Raw genomic sequence first — 26,827 nt, 5'->3', positions numbered from 1 at the left:
AAATGTGGGATGACATGCTTAAAGGCACAACCTCTGTTTGCCCTTGCAAAGATGATGAGCCATACCCAAAAGCGCATTGCCACAGGATCACATAAATTGGCTTTTATTGAAACATTCTGTAATGCGAGACGGGGGAGTGCTTGGGAGGAAGATTCCAATTTAACCCACAGACATTGCATTTTAGGCTCCCAAATAAGTATTGATATCTGCTGTCCTGGAGCAAATCATATCTTCCTTGACAAGTCAGACAGCTGCTCTTTCTCTATCTTCCTTTTGTTATCTTTAATAGCCGGGGATGATTGTGGTACCTTGAAAAAAAGTTTGCCACTTACTTGATGGATGTCTCACCTCCTGCTATTAGCCCTGGTTCCTGTGTTCATCTAATGCTTGTTCTTGCCTACAGAACTCAAACTTGGACCAAGTACTTTGGGAATGAGGGTGTGCCAGGTCCCCCTGCATGGTGGGTGAAGTGCACACCAGGTACAGTTCCCCTTCCGCACCCAGTAGCAGCTGCTGGGGTGGAGAAGCTCTGCTGCTCATCCTAAACTACAGTTCAGGTGGAAGCCACCTCTGGAGTTCATATGGGCCAGGCTTCTGCACGGAGCAGGGCCAGCTTTCAAGTGATGTGAGATCTTTCAGGATCTTTCCTAGCTGCAGTCTGTCTGTCTCCAGGGAAGTCAATCCCAGAGTTTCTTTCCCATGTTTGATCACAGTCATTGTGAAGAATTTTTTTCTGCTTGCTTAAGGTACTGGTATCTTAAAAACAGGAATACTAACAATTGTAAGACAGGTCTAAAGGCTATATTTGACCAATTTCACCCAGACTTTGAATTGAAAAGACAAAGCAAATCTCTTTCAGGCTACTTACTATCCTGAGGTGTGTCAAAGGAAATAAATGCGGTAGTGATGGCTGGGGGTGCAGCTGTTCCCTTGTCTTCATTTATCAGACTTTGCTGCACCTAAACTCCACCAACACCATGGACTGTGTGAGGTCTCCTCAAGCTGCTCCAATGACAAATGTGCCAGGTCAGCCCCAAAAGCTTTCAGCAGTAAAGCAGCTAAATTATGTGGTTTTGCAGTGCTCATAGCAGCAAGGCAGCCAGCAGAGCTGTGGTGGCACAGCCTCCTACGTGCAGTCTCTACAGAGAGCTGGACAAGGTGACAAATGGAACAGCCACCAGCCCTTCTGCAGGCTTTGTGGCACTGACCCAATTGCTCTGACACTGGGAGAAACAAATAGAGCTGGAGACTTGTACCTGTTTGAAATAACAGTCATACGTAGCCCTGTATTAGCTACCCAGATGCCTCTGCTTTTTGTATCTCTACCTGACTAATGGGATTTCTGTGCTCGCTGCATGTCCTGAGTCAGATTTTATATTCCTGAATGGGGAAAAAACAATCCCTTTGAACCAGACTGCAGAACAGGCATCATTTTGGAGGGAAGGGCAAGACAGATACATTTAATATGGAGGTTTGACAAATACAGTAGTAAACAGGGTCCTCTTCATAATTCCCAGTGGTACACACGCTGCCATTTTTTGTGCACTGGTGGAACTTTCAGCAGTGAAGTTGGCCCTTCCAGCACTCAAGTGGGGAAAAGGGATTTCTGCTCTAATACATGTAGTGCATGCTTCTTCTAGCTCACTTATATTCTCCTTGTATAGCTGAGACCTAAAGAGAGGATATTTTCCCCTCACATTTGTAGCTATCATCTTTTAGAATACTGTCAATAACAGAATGAGAAATTTAGATTCTCCACTATGAAATTAAACAGCCATGTTTTTGGATTTCAACAGGTCCCCAGTGGTACCCTTCCCGTGTTGGCCTGCAACTAGAACGTAGTGAGTATTCACAGGGTTGAGTACAGGCACCTAACATATTCCTAAGCCTTTGGCAAGTTCTCCTCTTAACAGCATTGCTCTCTCTATATGTGTTATTGGGTGAACTGTTAGCACTTTCTCATTAATTGACATCAAAGCTTAACTTACTAGCTTTCTCATTAATAAAGGAATCTAATGGTTTTCATAGCCATTGCAGAAAAATGTTTCAGAACACAGTATATGATCAAATAATGAAGACAAGACAGTTTTAAAACCATTCACTCCCCTCACTCACTGCATTATCAGTTGTAATACTTGCTCACAGCCTCCTCAGAAGATACAACTGGCTGCAGGAGACAACCTCTTTTTTTGAGGCGGGGCCAGTACACCAGTTCTTGGTGGACATGGCAAGTGGGAGATGCAGCTGCTACTGGTCGTGTCACATTTGGTCTGTGGACACGCAGCATTGCAGAGCCCTAGAAAATGAAGGCTCAGCACCTGGTGGAATTTAGCACCCTCACAGACTTAAACAGTCAATAAATGTTTATTGGGAGACACAATACATAAAGTCGAAAAGAGAAAAGCATTGCAGCCACAGCAGCACCCCATGCCAGTGGCTGCTGGGGTTTCCTAATGTCCATCTCACTGTCTCTACAAAATAAAAGAGAACCAGATACTGACATTTTATATTTCTGCTTGTACGCTCCAGGTTCATCAGGACTGGAAGCAGAGTAATACTGAGATAGACCGAGGCTGGCTAGGTCACACAAGCTTACAAAAAAATCCTGATTGTGGGCCTTTGCCCAAGAAGTTGCATTCATCCTGATGGTGCCACCTGCTGTAAAATAGCCTGAGAATGTAAATGCTTCAGCAAAAGTTACCAGAGAGGAAGACATAACATCGACTTTACCATTAGTCTTGCAAGACAGAATAAAAAAGTGCTCTATGACACCATCTGTGTGATTGCATGATGTGTCTCTGAGAGCATAGGTGAACAGAGAGCATAGTGGGAGCTGTGGCACATTGCTGCTCAGCATCATGTCAGCCACATGCTTTTTGTTCAAATGAGAGGAAAACTCCTCTTGTAGAAAGGTTTTGAGCTGCTAACCTGAGCAGCCTATGCTGAGCCTCTGCAAGGATGCCTGTTGTTCATGCCATTTATTCTTTTTGTTCTTACAGATGGGCCCTATTTGAAGGATTCCATTAACATTCAAAGTCTGGCCGTTTCCTCCATCATCACACTGTATTTCACAGACCTGGGTCAGCAGGTTGGCTGGACCACAGTAAGTATGTTCTTGTAACAATTAACGTGATACATCTTAATGTACTCAAGGTCTTGCAACTTCCTCAGCCTGTCCTTCTACATGTCAAATGGTGTTATTCCTTTATCAGCAGTCAAAACAGAATTAAATTGATGGTGAGCCAAGTTACCAACATGCTAACTCTGACATCCAGTTAAAGGTTAGAAGGTGGACATAGCAATATTGCCTGAGAAAAGAAAATATTTTTAAAAGCAGTTTTAGCTAATGTAGGGTTTATATGCATATGCAGGAGCTGTACTCAAATACATCCATTTGCTGCAAGGCTCCTCAGCTTTGCAAGTGGAAGGATATTAAAAGAGAAAAAAAAAATGTTTTTCTGCTAATGCTGTCACTAAAGCAGAAAAGTTGTTGGATGGGAATTAGTTAAACTTTGTTCACCTAAAGAACAGTTCCAGGAGTGTGGCACAGCCAAGGATTCTGGGCAGAAGATGCCCAGCCAGACTTAGGAGTCACAAAACTTTAAAATCTCTTTGTAAAACAAAAGCATTCATCATGAGCAACAATACCTGTATTACGGTGTTGGTAGAACCATCGTCTGTTTTTACTGCTAGTCTTGGTTCAACTGGTTATTTCCTGTAAGCACTTGTTGGAAGGCCCAGGTGGTGCAGGAGAGGCGTGCCATAAAGGCTGCAATGAAACTGTTCATAGCAATGGAAAACAGTCAATTGCCTGCAATTCTTTTAATAAGGCAAATGAATTTTTGTTAATTGTCATTGTTGGCTGTAGGGCAAGTTATTAATTAGATTCTGGCCTCAGGCAGCCCACAGATCCCTCGCTGCTCCCGTGGGGCAACCACAAGGCCCACAGACAAGCCACTAGCCTTCCTTGGCTGTGCCTCTATGGATGGAGCTTGTGAGCTTTCAGCTCATGGTACTGGTTCCTCTTTCCAGCAGCTCACAGGCTAGGAGGCTTTACTATGAGATGCCTAGAACAAAGTTGCTATTTTATAGCCCTTTCTCTCTTAAACAGTACGCTCAAGGTGGATGTTACTGCCAGAGCTGCTGCTGACTTTGGGAAGAGTGTGTGATAGCACCGTCAGGTCACATATCCATCTGACCTGCTCGAGCTCACGTACATTCCCCATTCGGAAGCAGCACAAACTTGGGGACATTTTAGCCCCTATGAACAAGAACATGACCTATATCTGTCTTACTGGTTAATGCGAGTTGGGCTTCTGTTTCCGCCCAACCCATCCCACAACTTCTTAACCGTGGAATTGCTTCAGAAAGCAACATTTTGAGCAGTGAAGCCTCCTGTTTGCTACAACTAAGTAATCTGCAAGAACCTTATTTATTTTCTCCTTTTCTGGTGGTTTATGTAGCCTAAGACAGTAACATAACTAAAGCTTAATATCCCATTATAAATAGTGCAGTTACGACTAGGCATTGATACTGCAGACAGTGTCATTTTTTAATGATTTAATCTGTGTGTGCAGAAAATGGATTCCATGAGTTTCTAAATACTCATCGTATCCCATTCTGTTCCATATTCTGAACTGTCTCCGTTCTCACTGAGAGTCAAGAGATTTTTATATTATAGCCAGTCTGTAGCAATAGAGAAAAAGTTTTTAGAAGATAGTATTCTAACGACAGCAATTAAGAAAGTATTTGTACACAGGAAATATTGTTTTACTGCCATTTTTACTGTGCATAGAGCTTCCATTCAAACGCCCTCGATGCTCTATCAGATTTATGCACAGTGAGAGACGCTTCTGATTTATAGAGCTGACATTTAAATAAACCCGGCACAGAATAAAAATATTCCAATCTCGTCAGCAAAGTGATAGCTGAGGTACAAAGGGCCACATTAAGGTCTAGACTCCAAAAATAAACATGAAGGCACATGGAGATCTGTTGGTTCTCCAAAGGTCAATCTCTTAGGTGTGGATCTGTCTACGGGAAAACTAAGCACAGAGGTGGGTCATCTGGAGCTTCTTTACCTCTCTTGAGGACCAAAACCACTGAGATCTGCAATCCTGAGGATTTCCACCAAGAAAAGAAACTCATGGCTGTTTGAAAAGGGAAAGTGGTACCCACTCTGCTGCCTGGGAGCAGTACCCCCTCCAGGTACATTGTAAAATAAAATACTATGCTTTTGTCTGTTCCCAAATAAACCATTTGGGTCCCTAAGTCTAGAAGCATATTTCTGAATTGAGAAACCTCAGCTTCCCATTTGGTGCATGTGTCGTCTCTGATTTACAGTCCTTGTCAGATTGCACCTTGGTAGCTCAAGAGTTTGTCTGCTCCTGTTGCCTACTCAGTCCTTCTTTGTAGGAAAGATGTCTCCTCAGCCTTCTTACAACATGGTTCCCAGTGAACCCTGGTTTGGGGGTTTGTGCTGTTATGAGCAGGTATCCCCTAGGCTCAGGTTGTACCACAGCTATGAGTTTGGTTGCCTGGATTTCAACAAATTCTAGAGGTTGGCTTGCTCTGGAGAAGGAAGGACAAACTGGGTTGAGGGATTTGCAGTTGTCCTCCACTGGAGCAGTGAGCTTTTGAGAACTCTTTTGAGAATGAGGCCTTTTCCTGGGATAACATGGGTAGAAATCCAACCTCAGCTGACTCTTCTGAAAGAATGGAGGTCCTCAAGGCTCATCTCCAGGAAACAACTGAGGGAGAAAACAAAACCTGTTTCTTAGCATCAGGGATTTTGTTATAACTCTGCCTTCTTTTTTATAAAACAATATTACCTGAAACACATAATTTACTTCTGGGCGAGATTTACCAATTCCTTTACCCTATATCTGGGGGGGGGGGAGGTACTTGAGGTTCGCTGACTGGTGCTGCAGAGATACCAATGGGAGTTGAGCTTACAGATATTTACTATATTCTTCCTGCAAAGATTGTGCCTCCAGGGATGTTTGAAATACCCACCACTGAAGGGATAGTGTTTTATTTTTAATCTAGGTCCAATTTTGGGCCTAAGCATGTTTGATAGAGACCTCTTTTTAGATATGGTAGTGCAGCATGTGACTTTTTGAAACGTGGTTGGCATTTTACTGCTAAGAACATGTACTGCTGCTGTAGTCGAAAGGAAAACCATTCTTCCTGCACAAGTCCAGACTTCTGTTAAAGCTTTCCTCTTCTGAGAAGTGATTGCAATTTCTGATTTATCAGCTTCTGCTATCTAGTTGCTATCCAGGCAGGCTAGCAGAAGGATAAAAATAGAACTGGAAAAACAGTGTTGAACTGTGAAAAGTACATTTTACCTCCAAGTCTCTGAATTTTGAATATAAGCCTTGAAACACAGTGCTTCAGTAAATATTTTCTGTAACTGTGAGGTAAATTAGGGACTGCTCAAATACTTTGACTTGTGAGAGCCTTAAAATACTGAGACTGGCAGCAGAACTGCTCCATTTCCTTACGTTGTACTTTTTTTTTTTGCTTTGTGTTTGTACAGCCCCCCCCAATATAAACCCTTCCTATATGACTCTGATTCCACACAGCTCTGTAATACAAACAAATAATCACAGAGAAAACCTTTGATAGTCTGTGATCTGACTTATGGCTACAATAGACTTCTGGTGGTGTAAATCAGAGCTGGCTGAAAAAATGGAACTATATTTAATAGATGTAAGATTTTATTATATATAATTTTTCTGGAACAATTTCAAATGAGCAAAGACAAGATCTGAACAATTTGGAGGAGTGAGAGGGCTGGGAGTCTCAGCAAACTAGTGGGTCAGTTAAGAAAAGTTATGTTTTGACACAGTCTCCCACAGTCTCCCACAGCATCCTCACAGCTAAACTGAGGAAGTGTGGTCTGGACAATCGGGTAGTGAGGTGGACTGTGAACTGGCTGAAGGAAAGAAGCCAGAGAGTCGTGGTTAATGGGTGGAGTCCAGTTGGAGGCCTGTATCTAGTGGAGTGCCTCAGGGGTCAGTACTGGGGCCAGTATTATTCAATATATTCATCAATGACTTAGATGAGGAATAGAGTGTACTATCAGCAAGTTTGCTGATGACACCAAGCTGGGAGGAGTGGCTGACACACCAGAAGGCTGTGCTGCCATCCAGTGAGACCTGGACAGGCTGGAGAGTTGGGTGGGGAAAAATTTAATGAAATATAACAAAGGCAAGTGTAGAGTCTTGCATCTGGGTAGGAACAACCCCAGGTTCCAATATAAGTTGGGAAATGACCTATTAGAGAGCAGCGTAGGGGAAAGAGACCTGGGGGCCCTGGTGGACAGCAGGATGACCATGAGCCAGCACTGTGCCCTTGTGGCCAGGAAGGCCAATGGCATCCTGGGGTGGATTAGAAGGGGGGTGGTTAGTACGTCGAGAGAGGTTCTCCTTCCCCTCTACTCTGCCCTGGTGAGACTGCATCTGGAATACTGTGTCCGGTTCTGGGCCCCTCAGTTCAAGAAGGACAGGGAACTGCTGGAGAGAGTCCAGCACAGGGCAATGAAGATGATTAAAGCAGTGGAGAATCTCCCTTATGAGGAAAGGCTGAGGGAGCTGGGTCTCTTTAGCTTGGAGAAGAGGAGACTGAGGGGTAACCTCATTAATGTTTACAGATATATAAAGGGTGATTGTCACGAGGATGGAGCCAGGCTCTTCTCGGTGACAACCAATGGTAGGACAAGGGGTAATGGGTTCAAACTGGAACACAAGAGGTTCCACTTAAATTTGAGAAGAAACTTCTTCTCAGTGAGGGTGACAGAGCACTGGAACAGGCTGCCCAGGCGGGTTGTGGAGTCTCCTACTCTGGAGACATTCAAATCCCGCCTGGACACATTCCTGTGTAGCCTCATCTAAGTGTTCCTGCTCCGGCAGGGGGGCTGGACTAGATGATCTCTTGAGGTCCCTTCCAATCCCTAACATTCTGTGATTCTGTTACTCTGTGATTCTGTGATTACTTGGGAAGGAATGTGAGAACAAGGTGTGAGAGTGAGCTGAGGATCTGTAGAATGTATCAGTGGAGAATGTCACTGAATATATTTCTTAGTGGATACATATCAGAGCTTGCCAGTTCAAACACAATTAGTTGTGGGACAGGACCCTCCAAATTGAATGATGCTTTCAGGGAGTTGTGGGTACCTTGAAAATTTTGCAGCAGTGCCAAAGAAACAGAATGTGTGATTCTGTGTAACTCATGAGTGGCTTAAGGATGACTACAACACAGATGCCAGAGAGAAATCCCCAAACATATTTTCATTGCTACATTTCTTGGATAATTTGATCATAGAATAGGATCTCCAGGAAACAAAAAAAGTCAGTTGCCTCTACAGGCCCTTTTCCAGCTATAGTTATTTGTAACACAAAGCACCTCCATTTTACAGCTAAGGGTTTGTATTTGGCAGAGGTTTCTGCCTGAACACGTAATGTTATACACAGAAAGTGTCACTCTGCCTTGGTACAACTGGCCTCAAGGCTTAAGCTGATACCAGTCACAGGATGGGAACCCTCAGAACGCTCTGACTTTTCACAAAGGCAAACCACACACGCAAGATTTGTCTTAATTTTCATTTAATTAAGTCTAACAGTTCTCAATCTCCAGAGTTATCAGAAGAGAAGAGCTTCCATTTGCCTGATTTCATTACATTGTTTGTGCCTTTCCTTGGGCCACACATATTCTTGGCTTTTTGTTTCTGCCTAGTGGCAGCATGAAGTCAAGTGATAAGGGATGCGGAGCCCTCAGAAACTGCCCAACTGGCTGCTTGGGATCCCTCAGACACTGCTTCTCATGAGGCAGACAGTGGTATAATAATTCCTCTTGGTCTCAGCAACAAATGCCACAAGCTCAGGATGAACCATGCCAGCATGTCAATTTTTCAGGTGTCAGCGGGATTTAGGGAGCTACTAGGAAAAATAATTCCAATGAGTGAATGTTCTAGTTGCTGTTTAGCACAGTACAGGCTGCACAACCTATGCATAAGTGTTTACAGTAACACCCTTGAGTTTTTAATGCTTCAAGAGCAAAAAGAAGGTAGAGAGAATTCAATAACCAGAGCAAGCTCTTTCTTTCAGTTATACACAAATTTATCTTTAAACCAGTCCTGCTACTTACAGAACAAATAGCTACTCAAAGTATGGTGCTGATAAGCGTAGAACCTTTCCTGTTTGTATTCATGGTATCTAGGGAGATCGACAATTTGTCAGTCTAGGCAAATTGGAGAAGTTTTAGTCCCTCTAGAATGCATGAGCCTAGCAAAATTATTTTCTATGGGGAATTTTTGCCCAACCCCATATTTGGGGTAAGAAGAGCACAGAGAAGAGAGTGAATCAGTGTTTGGGAGAGTGAGGTTCTTTGCCCACCTTGTCTGGTGAGTTTGACATATCTCAGTTTCCAGGTTTGGAGCAAGAAAATAAGAGTATTTTCCTCTTTTGCAAAGTGCTTTGAGGCTTCTAGACAAAAAGTGCTGTGGAAGAGCTGGTTGAGGTTATTAGTAATAGTCAGGTGTTTAAAAGCATGACTTCATTTAGGTATCTGCAGAGCAGGTGGTGGATATACATTTTAAAATGATACATATTATAGCACAGATTGCAAAATGCTGTCAAAGCCCTGTAAAGATTTGGCAGCAAATGTGAACTCACCTTGGTCTTTGGTTACAAACAGAACTTAAGGGCTTCACTGAGTGTGCATAGGTACAAATATATATAGCATGCACACGTGTGTGTATGAGAGCATTTGTTAATTTGCAGTAATTTAACATTTTGAATATGAACACGCAAAGGCTCGTGCTCTCAGGGTATGAAGAGGTCTGAATCCAAACCCGTTGTGTTAGCTCAGTCTCAAAAGAAGAGACAGGAGGAAAACTGGGATTTCCCCTCCTTTTTCTCTCTGGCCTGGCTGGGGGAGAAGCAGCATCCATCACTGTTTGCTCCCTGGCTGCAAGAGCAGGCCTGAGTCAGCTGGAATTTGCCTATAAAATCCTACAGCAAATCCATCCCTTTCTCTGGTGTTTGCAGTAAATATTGAGATGCAGCCTGAAATACACTGAAAAACTCCGAGTCACTGCAAAATCTGCCCAGACAGGGGACTTTCAGGTGCCCCCTCTGTACTCTATTTAAGTTTTATAGACTGGATCAACCAATTCCATGAGAACTTGAACAAAAATCATTGAATATTCAAGGAGCCATTAAGAATTTTACCACCCGATGCAAAACTGCTGCTGAGGATTTTTGCAAACATGAAAATACAAAAAAAAATATTTAAAAAGTGAAGATTCAAAGATGCTGCTAAGATGATGCCATTATCATCCCTAGGTAACTATATGGCCTTTAATGAGGTAGCAAAGCATATGAAGTAGGAATTAGTCCAGAAATTAATGATGTTTCTTAATGATCATTAGCTCAAGAGTAATTAGGTCTGGGATTGTAAAAGGAGTCTAAGGTAGCTAGATGCTATATTCAGTGTGATGTGGGGACTCAGGGATGATTCAGCTGCCTGTTTCTCCAGGGTGTCCCAGAAACCCCAGCTGTTTTCTGTCCCCTCGCACACAGCAACGTGTCTGGTATCAGCACATCCTCCGTTTGTCCTGCATCTACTTCCTTTGCCTCACATTTATCAGAGAAACAGAGCTCTATCCATTAGATAATTTATATACTGCAGCTGTTTTTTCTGTTCGAGTTACCCAGGACACACTTGCGCTATTTTGTGTCTCTTGCTGAGCTGAGAGCATCTGGCAGAAATCCAGTGTTGTTGTCCCATCTGCAGGTATTATCTTTTCCCAGATTCAACTCAGCCATCCTGCTGGCAGAAGGGAAGCCATCGCAACCAGCACTGAGGAACCAGGGAACTGCCCCTACATGGCATGGAAATCACTGTGGGCTGGGATCAGCCTGGAAAAGGCTGTACGGCCTCTGCTCTGCAGCTTGCCCTCAGTGAGATATGGCGTGAGGCTGTGCCAAAAGGCAACATGATCCCAGAGAGGGTGGCAGTGTGGTATTACTGAAAGGGCATGTCCTGAATGCTGGAGAGAGGAATGAGCTGATGCCCTCATGTAAAGATATTGCTAATTTGGGCAATGTTTGTTTTTAAAGGTCCTGATGAACTTTTTTCAGGCTTCCTCACTCCACACTCTGATCATAGCTTCCTTCTATCCTTTTATGCCTTTTCCCAACCAGGACACACGTCAGAAACCTTCCATTCCCTGTCTCGGCCCTGCTGGGATAGTGTCAAGCACATCAGCTGCCCCTACCAGCCAGAAAATTCACGTCCTGTCCCTTAGAGTTACCAACAACAGATAACTGTAAAGAGTTTGTTTCACCTCTGGGGAATTCCTGTCTCCCTGAATAGACACTCTGCCTCCTGAGGTCTGGGATTATAATTCCTGACCTGGTTGTTACTCAGTTCAGCGAAGTGTTACTGGCATCATAATATGAACAGAGATTAAATTCTGTTGAGCTGTGCACATTGTAAGAGATGCAATGCTCCTCCAGGAAAAAAAAAAAAAATTATATTTACTGTGGCCATATCTGCCACATCTGGCTGCACCAAATCTAGGTAGGCCCACAAGATGGTAAATAAAAAGCAATTTTCTTCTAAATATTGGATGTTTTTGACATTTCTGAAGATAAATGCTCTGTGTTTTAAACAACCACTTTTTTTGTTTTTTTTTTTACAAAATTATATTTCTTTTGTCCAGAAGCTACAAGCTACAATGTTATTATTTTTAGGGTTTTGTTTAAGTTTTGATTATTTTTTTTTTCAGGATATGTCAGCAGAAACTAGTATCTTAGTAATTTTGTAGGTTTTTTGAGTATCTGTAAAAATAAGAAGTTGAACTGATCCTTAACACCATTTCCCAGGCCTAGGAAACAGTCAGCTGTAGGATGAGTTATGAAGATGGTAGGCTTAATTGCATATATTCATCGAGAATCCATAGTGCTTGCCTTAGCTGATGATTAGAACCAATTGTAATTTTTTGTTAATTTAAGACTACTTTCCCCTGCAGCTGCGTGAACCTGTGAGATTTTCAGCAGCATTTCTCTGCCTTTCTCATTTCTGGTACATTTAAAGCTGGTGGGCCAGAGGAGGAGAGCAGAGGTTTGAGCATGGGAGATGCAACAGGGGGACACAGACCAAAACTCACCCAAAATGTCACAAAAAGCATGGCAGCAAATCAAACCTCCTCATCCAGGCAAAGGGATTCAGGTGTCAGCTTTGGCTGCTAAATAGAGACCAGATTACTTTTTATTTTTCTTTACTATGTCCTGAAGCTTCTCCTTTCAGCATCTGAAATCAGCTGGGGGCAAAAGGGGAGCACTTGGTGCAGTGACAAGTAATCACAACTTGGTGCCAAGTCCTGCCAAACTTTTCTTGGCAGCTTTGTCCTATATTCATGCCAAACAGGTGAGAAAAGCTGGCGGTTACTGGGTGTGACTGGGAGGAAAAGCTACACCAAAGCAAACAGCTCATTCCATGCTCTTATACTGACCTGTCCAGGGCATGTTCTCTGCACCTCTGTTTCCTGTCCCATCATTGTCTATATTTAGTGTATTGCTTTTAATAGAATAGCAGGGGTCATGTCATACAGAGTTTCCAGAGTGCCCAACACAGCGGGCTCACAAACAGTTAGGAACAGACCCACACAACTGCTTCGAGGACAGAACTCTGATAATCTCTTGGCTGCAGTGTGTTTCACAACCACGTGGGCTCTTAAACACTCCTCAATCAAATGTTTCCATACACAGAGGCACGACTGCTTTTGGGATCATGCAGGGTCTAAATGGAGCACAGAAATCATGGTGTCATGGGAAACAAAAGAGAACCTGACATTTCCCTGATAGAGAACACCAAAGTCTCTCTCCTTTGGAGACAGTCCTGCTATGAAAGGTTGAAATTTCCAATGTTTCTCCCTGTAACAGACAAAAATAAATACTACAGGGGTGGTTCCAAAAGAGGGAAGCCTAATGATGGAATATTTCTGCAGGAAAACCTTTGTTTCAAAGCTTCCTTCTTTAGAGGACCAGCACACTGAGGCTTGAAGTGCCTGCCACATACCACTTTTGAAAATTGTAGTCTAAATTCAACGTTACCTCCTTAAGCCACACGTATTTATCCATTACAGTTCTATAGCAGTGCAAATAGCCACCTTAAAGTCAACCAGTCCATTACTAATGAATCTTTATCCCTTAAGTAACACTATGCATTTGAATTACAAGTTGCCACTTGCTGGCCCTTGTAAGCCATTTCCATTTTATTCTGAGATTTCATTCCAGTGATCAAATCCAGACCTCATGTCACTCTTAACCACATTTTACTTCTTCCGGCTGTTTGTAGCTTCAGAGTGTATCCTGACAAAAGTACCAAACCAAAGCCAGAACTTCGACCTGAGGATGGCTTTCGGCAGTCTGTGGCTCACAAGGATCGTGGTGGGGAGGTGACATTATTTCTGTTTTACAGGGTAACTTGTCCCATCTACCCACCACAGGCTATTTCTGCCCTTGGAGGAGTCTCCCTCTGTCCCTGAACAAAGGCTCAAAGCCCCAAACACCAAGCAGACAGGTTGTGATCTTCCTCCCACTGCCACATTTTAGGCCATGATCCCTCCCCTCCAGACAATTCTGCTCACCACCAGGATTCAAAGCTACGTTTGTTGGCTTTTAACTGATGTGCAAAAAACACTGGCGGAAAGCAAGCTGCCTTCTGCTTCTGGACATTGATTTTTAGTGTTATTTAGATTCCAAATAGGCACCTGATGGCACAGACAAAAGTATAAAGAGGAGATAACTGATTTTGACCACCTTCCACAAAGCCTTCCTGACTGGGTTTGTGTTCTGCACAGAAACCTCTCTCATCTTCTAGATGGATTTTACTCCTAAAGAGACAGCAGGAAAACAACTACACGTAATTTAAGTCCTCAAAATAAAGCCAAAATGACATTTAAAGGATGAAAATGTGTTGTGGATAGGGTTATTCTTTTTCTCATGCCTTTATTGGTAAAATTTTCTCCTCTGATACAGCTATTTTCTTTCTCATTTCTAGTTTTTTCTAACCGAATACACTGGGCCTCTTCTAATATATCTGCTCTTTTACATTCGCCTCTCGAGTATTTATGATAAAGTGGAAAGTACGAAGAACTTCCGCCACCCAGTGGTACAGTAAGTGAGGGTTGTGGGACCTGTTTCCTGGAGGGACAGAAACTGTATTGCCAGGGCAGAGGAGGTTCCAGGGGTCTCAGATTATTCTTATCAATAGCAGCACTCATAAGCCTGACCAAAAATGAGATCTCAGTTCAGTGGTCTTTGTGCCTCTGTGCCTCTGTGTTGTATTTGACCCAAGTGGTTTGCACTCTAGACGTGCATCCTGAACAGAAGATGACATAATAAACACAGCGGGTAGTCACCCAGAATCTTGAGAAAAGAGGACAAGACTTCGGGTGTCCCACTCCCAGTCTCTTCACAGCACATTCCCACTCATAAGTAGCATCCACGTCCAGCACAGAAGATAAATGCTCCACCCACTGGCAGCTCTCCTGTAGGCAACAACAAGGAGGAATTAATTCTGCGAAGTCTGCGTGTCATAAGTCAGGTCAAGAACTAGAGAGAAACTCAAAAGAACCACCCTAAGAATTCAGAACTGGTAATCTGAATTTCAAAACTACCCTCTTCAAATTCTAATTGTTCCCCAGGGCCACACACACAACCACAGAATTCAGATACACAAGATATGTGAGTTCTGAAAGAGCATTAGGAAGTAAAGCACTTAGGTGACAAACAGAAGTAAGAGCTTAGCTGCTATTACAGAAGAGTGAAGAACACAGAACAGTTGAATTCAAACCCAGAGCTGCAAGGCACCTGCCTGCCTTCTTTTGCTTATAAAAGGAGAGAGTTTCTGGTAGCACAGAGGAGCCAGCAGTACCTTTAATTTCTTTTAGCTGGGTAAGGGGTGTGTAGAACCCTTCCAGTGGCCTCTCCTTAATGGGTTCATCTGAGGTCCCCATCCTGAGCCAAATTAATTTTTAATTCCCAGCAAAGCTGGAAGTTTGCTCTAGCCTTTGGATAAATCGTTAACTGTTTGAAATTTCCTTAGCTAAATTCTTTCTGGTTTAATTACTTCAAAATTGTTTAATCTTTGGCTATCATACGAGTTGCATAATAAAAATATTTGAGATTTCACGTGCTGAAAAGCACTCTTCATTTATGCCTTATAATTGTTTGCAATGAGACAGGCACTGGCAGTATGGTAAATGTAACAAGATAAAATGCCACCAGGAATCACTCTTGACATTTGTTTCTGAAACTCAAATCTCTGTGACGTGCAACTCATTCTCAGAAGCAAATCAGCAACGCCTCTTATTGGTTCATAATCTTCCTCAAAAGAGAATCAGTGTAATAATTTCTACCACAATTATCTCATTTCTTTGTCATGGGGAACAAAACGGGGGACAAAAAAGCCATCAGAATGGAATAACTTTGCAATAAAATCTCATTTTGCATCCCCAGGGTAATGAAATACAAACTACCTCCATGTAGTTACTTCTGTTGGCAAAGGCCAAGGAAACCATTCCAAACATTTTTAAATGTCAGGCACATCCCATGGGAGCATTAAGGTAGCCTGAAAACATGGGAGATAGCTTTCGGAAAAGCATGGCAGATGTCTACTTGGATACACAGCTGTCCTGGTTTAATGGTTTGTCAGGGCTGTGCATCATACCCAGAACTCTAGGAGTTCTTTTTCATTCAAGGCTAAGAAAAATCAGTTTCTTCCCTGCAAAATGAAAGCAACTTTGTACAACACTGAAAATTACTCCATTAATCTTTGGTTCCAGGTGCTTCAATTAAGACAAAATCTTAAATCCCACAATTTCAATGTGACTCGGCAGTTTCGGAACATTAGTCTTTATTCATTTTGTGACATTAAGCTGTGAAGTCTTAAAAAGCAATCTTTCACTTATGTTATTTTCCTTTTTTTTTCTTTTCCTTTCAGCTTGGCCTGCTTCTGCCATTGTTTACACTACATCAGGCATCTTCTGGAGACGTTATTTGTTCACAAGTTTTCAGGAGGGCACACTCCTCTAAAAAATATGATAAAGGTGACAATATGTTTATAATTTTGTCTAAGAGAGAATACCCTCATATTAAAGCAGTCCTTGAAAGAACAAAAAATAATCCATTTTCTAGCTTCGGGAATTATGATTGGTCAAAATACAAATGTAGGAAGAATTTCAGGACCATGTCCCCAAGGATGTGAATTTAAATCAATATCCATTTTAGCTCCTGCATGTCAACTGACTCATCTACCCGAAGAGCTGACTGTAATGTCCAGGATATTTTTCAGACTGAATGCTATTTTATGATGAGATAAGCTGCTGCAACATCTAGCAATCCTGACAGAAATCACACTCTTCTTCCTCGGTGCAATATAAATACAGAGTGAGAGACAGGCCTTGTATTAGGAAGCTAAAATCAAATTATGAGTAGAAAAAAAAACTAAATTGAGGCCTTGGGAAGGAAGATACTGAGCTGGTCAAAAGCCTTTGTCTCCCGAAGTTTCCCAAGCTTCGAATGTGTGTCATTACTCATAGGCTCTCTTTTCTTTTATATCACATATTTATGGTCTAGTACCAGCTCAGCTGTTTTAACCAGTCCGAGACTTTTAATAGTTCAACTCAGAGAAACGTGCCCTTCAGCAGCAGAATGAAATAAGGAGGAAACAAACATCAATCCCTACAAGAGGCATAAACCACATTCAGCACAATTAAAAAAAAAATATATCTACACTATGTGTCCTTTTTGTTTTTATCCTAGTGGCTTCATAGCATCTTAAAAGCTCTATATTCTGTAACTCAGAAAGCCACTGCAAAGTGGCTTCAAGGTTTTGCATTTACCAGAATTTATGAAGTTACAGTTTGTACTTGCTTATCTCCCTTTCTAACAAAAAATAAATGTCTCTTCTGTCCATTTCAGGGCTGTGCCTTTTACTGGGGATTCACATCCTGGATCGCATACTACATCAACCATCCGCGGTACACACCACCATGTACGTATCATTGGAAAGGTTTTGGTGTGCAACCTAAAGTCCTCCAAAATCAAGAGGTCTCATACTGGTCAGTGAACTTTGGGGAATAAAGGGTTTTCTTCACCACTTTTAATTACACTCAGTTAAATTTCTAATTCTTTTAAATCAAAAATTTCTTCCACACGGAACTTGCTTTCCTAAAAAGTAGCTTTTGAAGTAGCACAAAAAAAAATCTGTTTCAGATCAGTGAAGTGAGGTGCAGACACGTGGTTTGTGTCCCTAAGCCGCAACCCAGGTTTACAGGAGAACTGTTGACCTTTGGAGATGAATATGATGGAGCTGACAAATATTAGAAAAAGTCAGGTGAAAGCTGCCTTGAGATTGGTGGTGAGGAGACTGGCATTTCTAGAGTGCTGTTACTATTTGCATTGTGTGTGATAATATCCATTCTTCCTGCAGAGCCTGTCAGGAAAGAAGTATTTCTGCTCCTCAGCACTAGATTAATTTCACCCATTGCAAACCATGTGCATACTGTAAAATGCAATTTATTATTTTCTTCTGTTTTCCAGCATTTGGCCACAGACAAGTTGCTTTTGCTGCCCTTGCTTTTCTGGTATGTACAAAAAATACAAGTTTTATGAAGGATTGCACAATAGGAACTACTTGTAATTTGCAAAAATGCTTTAATGCTGCTCTGCATTTGTGTATATGTATGTTTACTCCCACAACCCTGTGTCCTTTGACTGGATGTAGCAATTATTTACTAAGTCTAAGCCTTAAATTCACCTAGTACTATTTACCTATACAGAGCTTAATGCAAAGCATTGTCCCTGAAAGCCATTAAGAACATCATTAGCAGTATTACTACTCGCAATTGTGTAAAGTTGCTAACACTTAGACAAATTGCAATTTTTAAAACACTGAAGAATTCTATCCTAAGCAGACTTTGCAATAGTACTGTGTGCCCTGAATAACTTATCCTTGACAGCTATTAACACCAAAAATTATTATTATATATTAAAAAAATGCCTGCAAAGTGGAGGAAGCCAAAGGAAAAAGCACAGGTGAAGCAGGATGGCTGGCATTTGTTTTTCAGCCAGTTTAACCTTGTCTTTATGGAGCTACAGCTAGAAATGCCACTTTTTCAGAGAATTAAAGCCCTGGGAGTTCCGTGGTGGGTAAGCATGTGGTTTGCTGGGAAAAGAGGAAAATGTATCAGTTCACCTGTTCGGGCATCAAGCAGAGCTGAGTTCTGTTGGGGTGTTTGCTATAAAATATATCACACCCTTCAGATCTGCACCAGCACCTGCTTTGTGCTCTGAATTCTGAGAACTTCCTGACCATGGAAACTTAAAACACCTTTTCCCTTCCAGACCTTGTTCTGGCAGGTTCCCAGACTATGAATTTAAAAGAGTAACATACACAAGAAAATAATTTGAAGCTGTTTTCACAGGTTTCTAAAACATATGAATGAAGTATTTGGAAGATTTTTTTTCTTCTCTTTAAGGCTTATTACACATCCCGATTTAAGTGTATACATCTGCAGCTGCTGTAAACAACAGTACTCAGTAATTTGAAAAGTGTCAGCAAGGCCCTTCGGAAATACTGTCATTTTTAGAGAAATTACTCTAAGCTTTGCAGGGATGTTTTTCTCATAGGGTACACATGGAATACAAAGAGGGCGAACAGTATGTAGACTTCAATATTTATCATCAGAAATACGGTAGGCCTTTTTTTCTGCAGTTCTCCACTGCCCCACATTTCATAGTGCTGGACGATGACTGGCTTGCATTTAGCAGTACTTAGCAATATTTCTATAGAGGGGCATAACAGCTAATTACAGCTAAATGCAGCTGCAGAATCAAGGGTAAACTAATAAAAATCCCTGCAGAAATGCCCTTTGCTTGATTTACTTTGAATTGATTATACAATTAGTAGGTATTAACTACAACATGTGAAACTCTTTTGCTCCACAATGGTGTTGGCATCACACATCTTGGTACGTATAGCATTTCATAAAACCACTTTTAATTTGGAGACTTTTTCTTTAAAATAATAGTAATCAGAAACAATCATGTTCCTACCTCGTAATTGGAAATACATAAATTAAAATTACATCTGTTGTTATGGCTAGAATTGTAGCTTCTGTTATGGTATTTTACAATAGAATCTCCTTTTCTGGCTATTTAGTGTTTTGCATCTGGTGTTTATGATAGGTGACAGCCAGTTAGTTGTAATTAAAAAACATAAAAGGACTGCAGGATTTGACCCATGACTGCATATTCACACAGAATAACAGCTTTGCTAATATAATTTAAACTTTCCTAACAAAACACACAGTAAACTCTCTGCCAAAAAGGGTAAAATTCTTCAGCAATGCTATCTACAATATTCTGTCAGATAATGGCACATTGCAATATAAAATGAAGTTACATATTCCTTTCAATTCGTTTTCGTTGAAGTTTGTTACAGCTGACTTTCAGAATTGGCTTTAAAAAGGTACAATCATGTTTCTTTTTTTCCATATTAATTTAGTGACTTTACACTTTTAAAGTCTCTAGGTTTTAGCACTCTTCCTTTTTTATTCCAATTTCTTATTTTTTTCCTCAGCTTTGCAAAATTTAGAATTACAAACGATATAAGAAAACTTTTTAAGAACTTTTTGACACTGCATTTTTTCAATTTGAGGAGAAATCAGCATTAGAACCCAGAAATGAATAACGAAGTTCAGCCCAGTCCGAGATTTAAATGCATACAGGCATACAGCTGAAAAGATCTTTTTAATGTCTTGCAGATATGTGAAGCTGGAAATCACTTTATCAACGTAACTTTGGCTCACCAAAATCATTCAGGTCTGTCTTTGTTTCTTGTTTGTCTATTTGAGATGGAAGCGTGCTTAACTGATCCATCTTCTGATGTTATACAGTAATTTATGTATCCACGGAATAAAGATGAAGTAGGTACCATGCTATTGCTATAACGTCTTCAAAATAAATGTGGTGACAGGGAAACGTTCACAATACTGTTGTTCCAAAGCTTGCAGCAAATTAATCCTAATTATACAGAACTGCACTTTAAATACGGATTTAAGCATGGAAGTTCTCTACAGCATCCTGTTGATTGACAGTGGAGGACTCCATCTTAAACAAGTTGCAAAAACTTTTAAATTAGGTTGTAGAGTTTTTAGATACGTGTATCTCATGCAGAGATCCATGCGCACACACAAGTGCACAAAGACAGACTCATGAATACTTACACAGACATCCATGTATATGTGTTACATAAAAGAGTTATACACTTAGAAAGTAAAATATATTTTCAGATAATAATAGTATAATTCTCCACTGGAACACCCAATTCCAGAAAATACTGAACCACGGTATGATCAGCTTGCACACTGAAATGAGTTTCCATTCCAGAAAGCCTCTGATGTGCTCTGGGCAGGCACTTATGCTGTTTGCTGGAAGGGGCCTAATACAATTTAAAAGCAGCGTGAGCCAAATATTTTATCAACATTCTCCAGTATCAACATCTACGAGTATCATTGCCAGAACATAACATCTTGCATATGTGGCGTTTTGTGTGAGTGTTACGGGTGGCTGTAGAAACCTGTGCTCTTGGCTCTGGAGTTGTTCTGGATTTTTTCTTTTCTTTTTTTTTTTCTTTTTTTTTTCTTTTTTTTTTCCTTTCATAAAGGAGGCAAAGCCTGTTTTCCAAGTCCAACCTACAACCCATTCACGTGGCTCTTCTTGCTGGTGTCCTGTCCCAACTATACATATGAGGTACGTGACTTTCTCCTGCTTACATGCAAAGGGCAGGTGGTTATGGTGGCTCAGCCTTTGCCCCACAGCAGATCTGCAGTTGCTCCGCACGGTTCCCTCTGCACATCAGCCACTGTGTTCTGTTTTTCCACCAGACCTTCTCTTCCTCCACATCAGTATCATGGCTCTGTGTGTTTCACTCCAGCATAGACCCCTCAGTGATCCCAGGGTTTACCACGTGTCACTTCACCCCTACATGTCCTTTTAGTAATTTTTCCTCTCCTGTTTCCAGTGTATCACACTCTTCTTCCACAAGGAGCTCTCAGGGAAGGGGTTGCTTTTGAAAACTTGCTCTTTTGTTTTACATAACCTATAGCATGAACAATTTTACATAAAGGGCAGCATTAACAGTGCCTCCTTCTTTGTAACAGGTTGGGTCCTGGATTAGTTTTACAGTGATGACACAAACTCTCCCAGGTGAGTTTGAAACAGAATGAAGATAGCCTCTAAAGTGTGGTTTGCAGAGGTGAATTCCGTAAATCTAAAATTTGCCAAAAAATATGTAGCATATGAAATATTGCCATCAAATTCCCCTTGTGATGTGACTGTATGAACTTTTGAAGTGCAACCCTCAGAAGACTGGGCAGAGCACAAGCCTTGCTGCACCACCTCCAGTTAACCTCTTTTCAGCAAAACCCGCTCTCCGCTTTTTGTTAGGCATTGTTGTTTTTTCTGTTTCCACAGTGAAAAAAAGACTTTGAAATTAAAAAAAAAAAAAAAAAAAAAAAAAGAAGTCAGTATTCTTCATTTACAGTCAATTTTTTCTGATCTAGGAAAATTTCTTTTCATTGTAAAACTGGAATAATACTGCCAATAGGGATAGGAAAACAGATGTACTTAGTACTTTGAAAGAGTGAAGACACATGCTCCTGGTAGCATCTCCCCACTTGATTATATTGGGCAAGCAGCTCATAACAGCAGCCAGCTCAGCAGCATTTGCAACTCTTGCTCAGTCCTTTCCTGCACTCTTAGAAACCTGAGTACACAAATGTGGTTCCTGGAACTGAGATTTTCAAGATATTCACTTCTTCATTATTTTGCCATTCCAAAACAGAAACCTATAAAAACTACATGCAAAACCCATATGGTTTACAAATGAAAAATAAAGGAATTTCAAAAGTTGAATAAACTGCATCATGCAAAAAATTAAATTAAACTTCTAATTTTGTTTGAAAAGAGAAAACATTTTTGGTCATTAGGCCCTGGTTTGGAAATGACCAGAAAGTTTGGGGATGTTGTAGGGCTGACACTGAAGGAAGACACATGATCTTTTTTTTCTTGTTTTCTTGGTAGTTGGCATTTTTGCTTTCCTGATGGTCATCCAGATGTCTCTGTGGGCCCGCAAGAAGCATAAGCTGTACCTGAAGAGATTTTATCCTGAAGTGCGGAGAAAAGCAGCCATGATTCCCGTTATCTTCTAAGCTCTGCACAAGAGTTGCAGCTGAAGTTCAACAGCTGACTCAGAGTAAATGAGCCATTTTCACTCAGTAACCACGTGGATCTGAGGAAGAGCGACTGAATATCTTTTTCAGAAAATAAACAGTTCAAAACAAAGAGTTTTTAATTAAGTGAAAAAACGTAGCTTTCAGATTCTTTGTTTCTGCTACAAGATATGATTTAATTAGATTTTCTTTAAAGGAGATAATGGGGAACGGACAAGAAAATTGCTTACATTGAATTTTAGGCTAGATATTTAGCTAGTGTAAGTGGGGACAGATGCTTTTGAAATTACCAGAATAGAGCTCATCTGCATGTGTTCAGGCCTGGTGATTTTAAGGTTCAGTGTTAGACGCTGACAAGTCTTGGATTTTTGCATCAGAAGATGTTTCATGGACTTATTTTTATTAAACTGCATAGAACCAGCAAGTTTTGCCTCGGCTCCTCTAAAGCATCACATCAAAGACAGACCACTATACTGTTAACATAGTTTAGTTCAGCTTTACAAGGTTTTTCTTTCTTTCTTTTTTTTTTTTTTTTAATTGAATCTGATATCAAGTTGTTTAACACAAATTGTCTGAAATCGATCACTGCAGATAGGTTCTGGCTCACTTTCATTTTCAGGTAGGCAGATCATCCCCGTGGTCCCAGGAGGGGCCTGTTTGTGAAGTGCCTGCCATCTTGCCACTAATTTACAGCATGACCTCAGGTACCTCATTTAAAGTCCCCCCCTTTTGGACACTGAACACTTCTGGAAATAGCATGGGACTTCCTGGACTAACAAGTGTGTTAAGATCCCCTTGTTCAGTGCCTGACTGCATCCAGACGCCATTTGCCTGACTTGTACCAAGAACTGTGACATCCTTGGGCGCGAGGTGAAGCAGAGCACAGCTCCTTCTCAAAAAGGAGAGGAATCCTGCCAGAATAATTTCAGATGAACACTGCCCCATCTGCTTCTCTGCTTTCCAGGACATTATTATTTAAGGGATTCTCTGGCCTTGTTATTCCAGTCCTGAAAACTCTATTTAGCCCCATTTGCAAACGGGCAGCACTCATGTCATGCTGAAGTAAAATTTTTAGGAATTTCAGTTACAGAGAGCAAAAGTACCAGAACTGCTTTAGCAGGTATTAAGATATTGAGAGTTCAGACATTAAGTCCAGTGTTCATTCTGTTTCTCTTGCACGTGTATTGATGAAAAAGCTTGTCTGAAGACCTTTGATCATTAGAGGAACATCAGAGTACACCAGCAAGGCAGGCAGCTTCTGTCTCCTAAAGGCACTGCTATCTTTGTGCCAGCTCAAGTGTTCTAACAGAGTTATTTTGACCAGTAAATTGGGTTCATATTCCCCCCTCTAATGTTTAACTCACAATACTTATCCTTTTAGCTGCAGTTAATCTGTTTCATCTTGGGAATGTGAATCAATTGCTTTCCTTATTTTTCCACTTGGAACCTGTGAACACCTAGAATTTCTTATTCCTCTCAGTAGAAAACCTGAGTCACAGTGAACACTCAATTCTCTCTACCCAGACTGCTAATTAAGTTTTGATTCAGGTTTATTAAATGTCTCATTTTTAGCAATCGTCAAGTTTAAAATAGTTCATGTGGGAGTGTAGTTTGCCAAAATTACTCACTTAGCTGTTAGTCACTTGATTGTAAGGGCTGCAGCTTTAAGTCTGTCCATGGCATGTTTCCAGAGTGATTCCAACTGCTAGGAGCAGGTTCCTACTTCAAAGTAGGCGCTTAGGAATTGTTTCTCTCCCTGATTATTAATTGGTCATTCAGTCCATGGGGAGGTTGAGAGGGGGGAAGAAGGGGCTTGGCTCCTGTAGTAAATGACTAAAGTTTTACAACAGGGGTGAGAGCAAACACTAAGAACAAATAAAGATCTCTTACAGAAGGCTGTCTCGAATAAGCAAAGCAGGTAATTTTGGAATTCACCAACAGGGTGTTGAGTAGCTAAAACTCCTCTGAACAGCAAACAATGGCTTAAAAAATAGCAATAAATCCAGTTTCGTGCAACTTCACAGATTTTTCTGCATTAATCTGTCCTCTGTGTGATTAGAACAGGTCAGTTAACTTCCCGGCATGAGGGGCATGCTTTGCTTCAGAACGAAAAGTGTATAAAAATGGTCAGTCTTTGTTTTGATAAATGTTTCGCAGAGATTAAAACAAAGGGGGGAGGAGGGAGAAGCATCGTTATAAAAAGCTGTGATCATCACCACAAGCATCATACACCTTTTGAACCCCAAAGAATTGTCACCAAACATTTTTATTGGAAAGTTTGCCATGACTCTGCTAATTACCTGAGAAAAAAAATGCCTTATCAAGCCCTAAATATGCCAGTATTTTTTTTATTTGGCCTGCTGAGAAATTTTTTTAAAAAAATAACAAATTAAAAATCCCTTTGGCAATATTTTCTCTTAAGCACAGCACTAGCTTTTCAGAGTTGTCAGTGGATGGAATGCGCGAGCGAGGCCCTCCCAGAACATCACCATGGCTCTGGGTCAAGGGGAAGGAGCTGACATCCAACATGAGCTCTCACCTGGAGCTCAGGTAGTCACCCCCCGCTATCTGGTTCCCCAGTTTTATCCCCTTAAGACCCAGTCTGAATCCCCTTAAGACCCAGCCACATACGTGTCTTATAAGATGGTACCACATCATCTCAGCAGACAGGACTAAAAATAATCTCAGTGATTTCATCTTTCCATAGGGAAAGGACACTGGAAGTGGGAGAAGTGAATCAAGGCAGATGGCGGTCCTTTTTTGAAGATGTTCTAATCATCAACATATCTTATACTTGCTATTGTTTTGAATAAAGTTAGTGGCTTTTATCACACTAGGAATTGAGACAAAGCAGCCTGATAACAAAGTTGTTCTCTTCAGAGCCTGCAGTGATAGCTAAACATAATAAAATAAAAATCACGGAATAGGAAGACTTCTAAAGCACACTATAAGAGGAAGAAAGCAATAGGAAAGCAAGAGACTATTTATCTATTTATAGTTTTAACAAGTGCTGCTGAAGTAAAAATTAATTCAAACCATAAAAGAGTTTTCCAGCGAGCTACTATTTTCCACATGTTGCTTCATGAGCTTCCCTTTTCTGTATTTTCCTAGGCCCAAGTTTTGTCTTCAAGCTATATTCCCTGTCATTAAAATTCAGGAAAGCTTTTAGAGAAATACACTCTATGCCTGCTGCAGTCTACTGCATATGAACACCTCCACAGTACCCAGGCTTCTAATGTAGATCTGCTTTTATCTGACTTCTAAAGCCTTTGAAGATGGAGAAACCAAGTAAGAAGAAATCATATATAGTTAAATATGATAAAAGTATTCAACAATACTAATTAATTCCTTATTTAAAAAAGCAAACTTCACATCTTTCGTCAAATCTGATTGTTAGCCAGTATTATTCCTGTGAATAAGTAATACAGCTCTACCAGCAGTCCCTGGTACTATTCCAGGTACCTGACCATACTCAGTAAGGAAGGCTTTTGTTTTAAAATTACAGGTTTCACTACATGGGGGCTCTTCTAAAGCACCACAGGACTGGCTCCAGATAAAACATGCCACATCAACCATCGTTCTTATTCACAGTGAAAAGTGGATGAGTTTTCAGGTGACTGGTGAAACACTGTGACACTAAGTTAACAAAACGAACAAATATTTAAAACATTCCCCTCCTCAAGACCAGAAAAGAAAAAAAAAAACCACACTTTTTGTCTAGGACTTCTGTTAATAGGCTATTTCCCAGGTTCAGTGGCATCCTTGCAGAAAGAAACACTGATTAGAAAGAGAGAAATAGAATGTGGGCACAGCGTGCTTTTAGGAATGAGCAGCTATGTCTTTTTGGAAAGAAATTTCACTCTTTCTGACAACTGAGCTTGACAGAAATGGATTGGAGATGACACACCTCCAATGTTGTATCTCATGAAAAACAAAGTGCCTATTCTTGAACCAACAGGCAAAATTTGTCACAGGAACAGACATTGTGTTCTTCTACCATCTGGCTGATATCATCTCTTCATGTTTGGACTTGCACACCTTTCATTCGAACTCTTACTTATCTGTTAGAGCTCTGATATACAGACCGATGCCAGAGGGAAACCAACTGTTGATTTCAAAACACCAAGGAAGAAGAATCTCTTTGTGGACTGTTGATCGATTTCAGCCCTGTTGCCCCACACACACCTGATGATTTTGATGCTGTGTTTAGACACACTTCCAACAGCCCTATGAAGCATAATGCCTTGTTCAGAGATGTGCCAAACCCTGACCTTCACCCAGCTACAGAGCACAGAGCTCCAGCTCAAAGCAGTGAATTGCAATCCACCGCGCTGCCCAAGTCCTGACGAGGCAAAACTCGTGGGTTGGGATAAGAGCAGTTTAATGGAACAGCAAAGAAAAAATGAACAAACAATAATGACAACAGTAATGAATGTACAAAGCGATGGATACGCAATCTCGCCATGTGGCAGTTGCGAAGTTGCAGCTCGCCTCCTCCAAAGCAGCAAGTGGATT

The 26,827-nt window shown here is 41.1% G+C and overlaps 1 protein-coding gene across 1 annotated transcript in view; it reads left to right on the top strand.

Moving 5' to 3' along the window:
* The window catches only part of TECRL (trans-2,3-enoyl-CoA reductase like), a gene marked incomplete at both ends in the record, with an annotated part of 57,023 nt that extends 34,732 nt beyond the window's left edge, over positions 1–22,291 (top strand). The window contains 10 exons of the mRNA XM_082051994.1: positions 1,797–1,841; positions 3,000–3,103; positions 14,074–14,189; positions 16,018–16,123; positions 16,998–17,070; positions 17,619–17,662; positions 19,844–19,901; positions 20,746–20,831; positions 21,242–21,287; positions 22,164–22,291. Of these exons, the coding sequence (XP_081908120.1) occupies positions 1,797–1,841; positions 3,000–3,103; positions 14,074–14,189; positions 16,018–16,123; positions 16,998–17,070; positions 17,619–17,662; positions 19,844–19,901; positions 20,746–20,831; positions 21,242–21,287; positions 22,164–22,291 (806 nt within the window). The remainder of the gene's footprint in view (positions 1–1,796; positions 1,842–2,999; positions 3,104–14,073; positions 14,190–16,017; positions 16,124–16,997; positions 17,071–17,618; positions 17,663–19,843; positions 19,902–20,745; positions 20,832–21,241; positions 21,288–22,163) is intronic.
* Between the last annotated feature and the right edge of the window lie 4,536 nt (positions 22,292–26,827).

This window comes from Streptopelia decaocto, assembly GCF_964273445.1.
Source record: "Streptopelia decaocto genome assembly, chromosome: 4".
NCBI lineage: Eukaryota > Metazoa > Chordata > Aves > Columbiformes > Columbidae > Streptopelia > Streptopelia decaocto.
The sequence above is the reverse complement of the archived record's forward strand: the minus strand, read 5'-3'. Positions and strand labels throughout refer to the sequence as shown.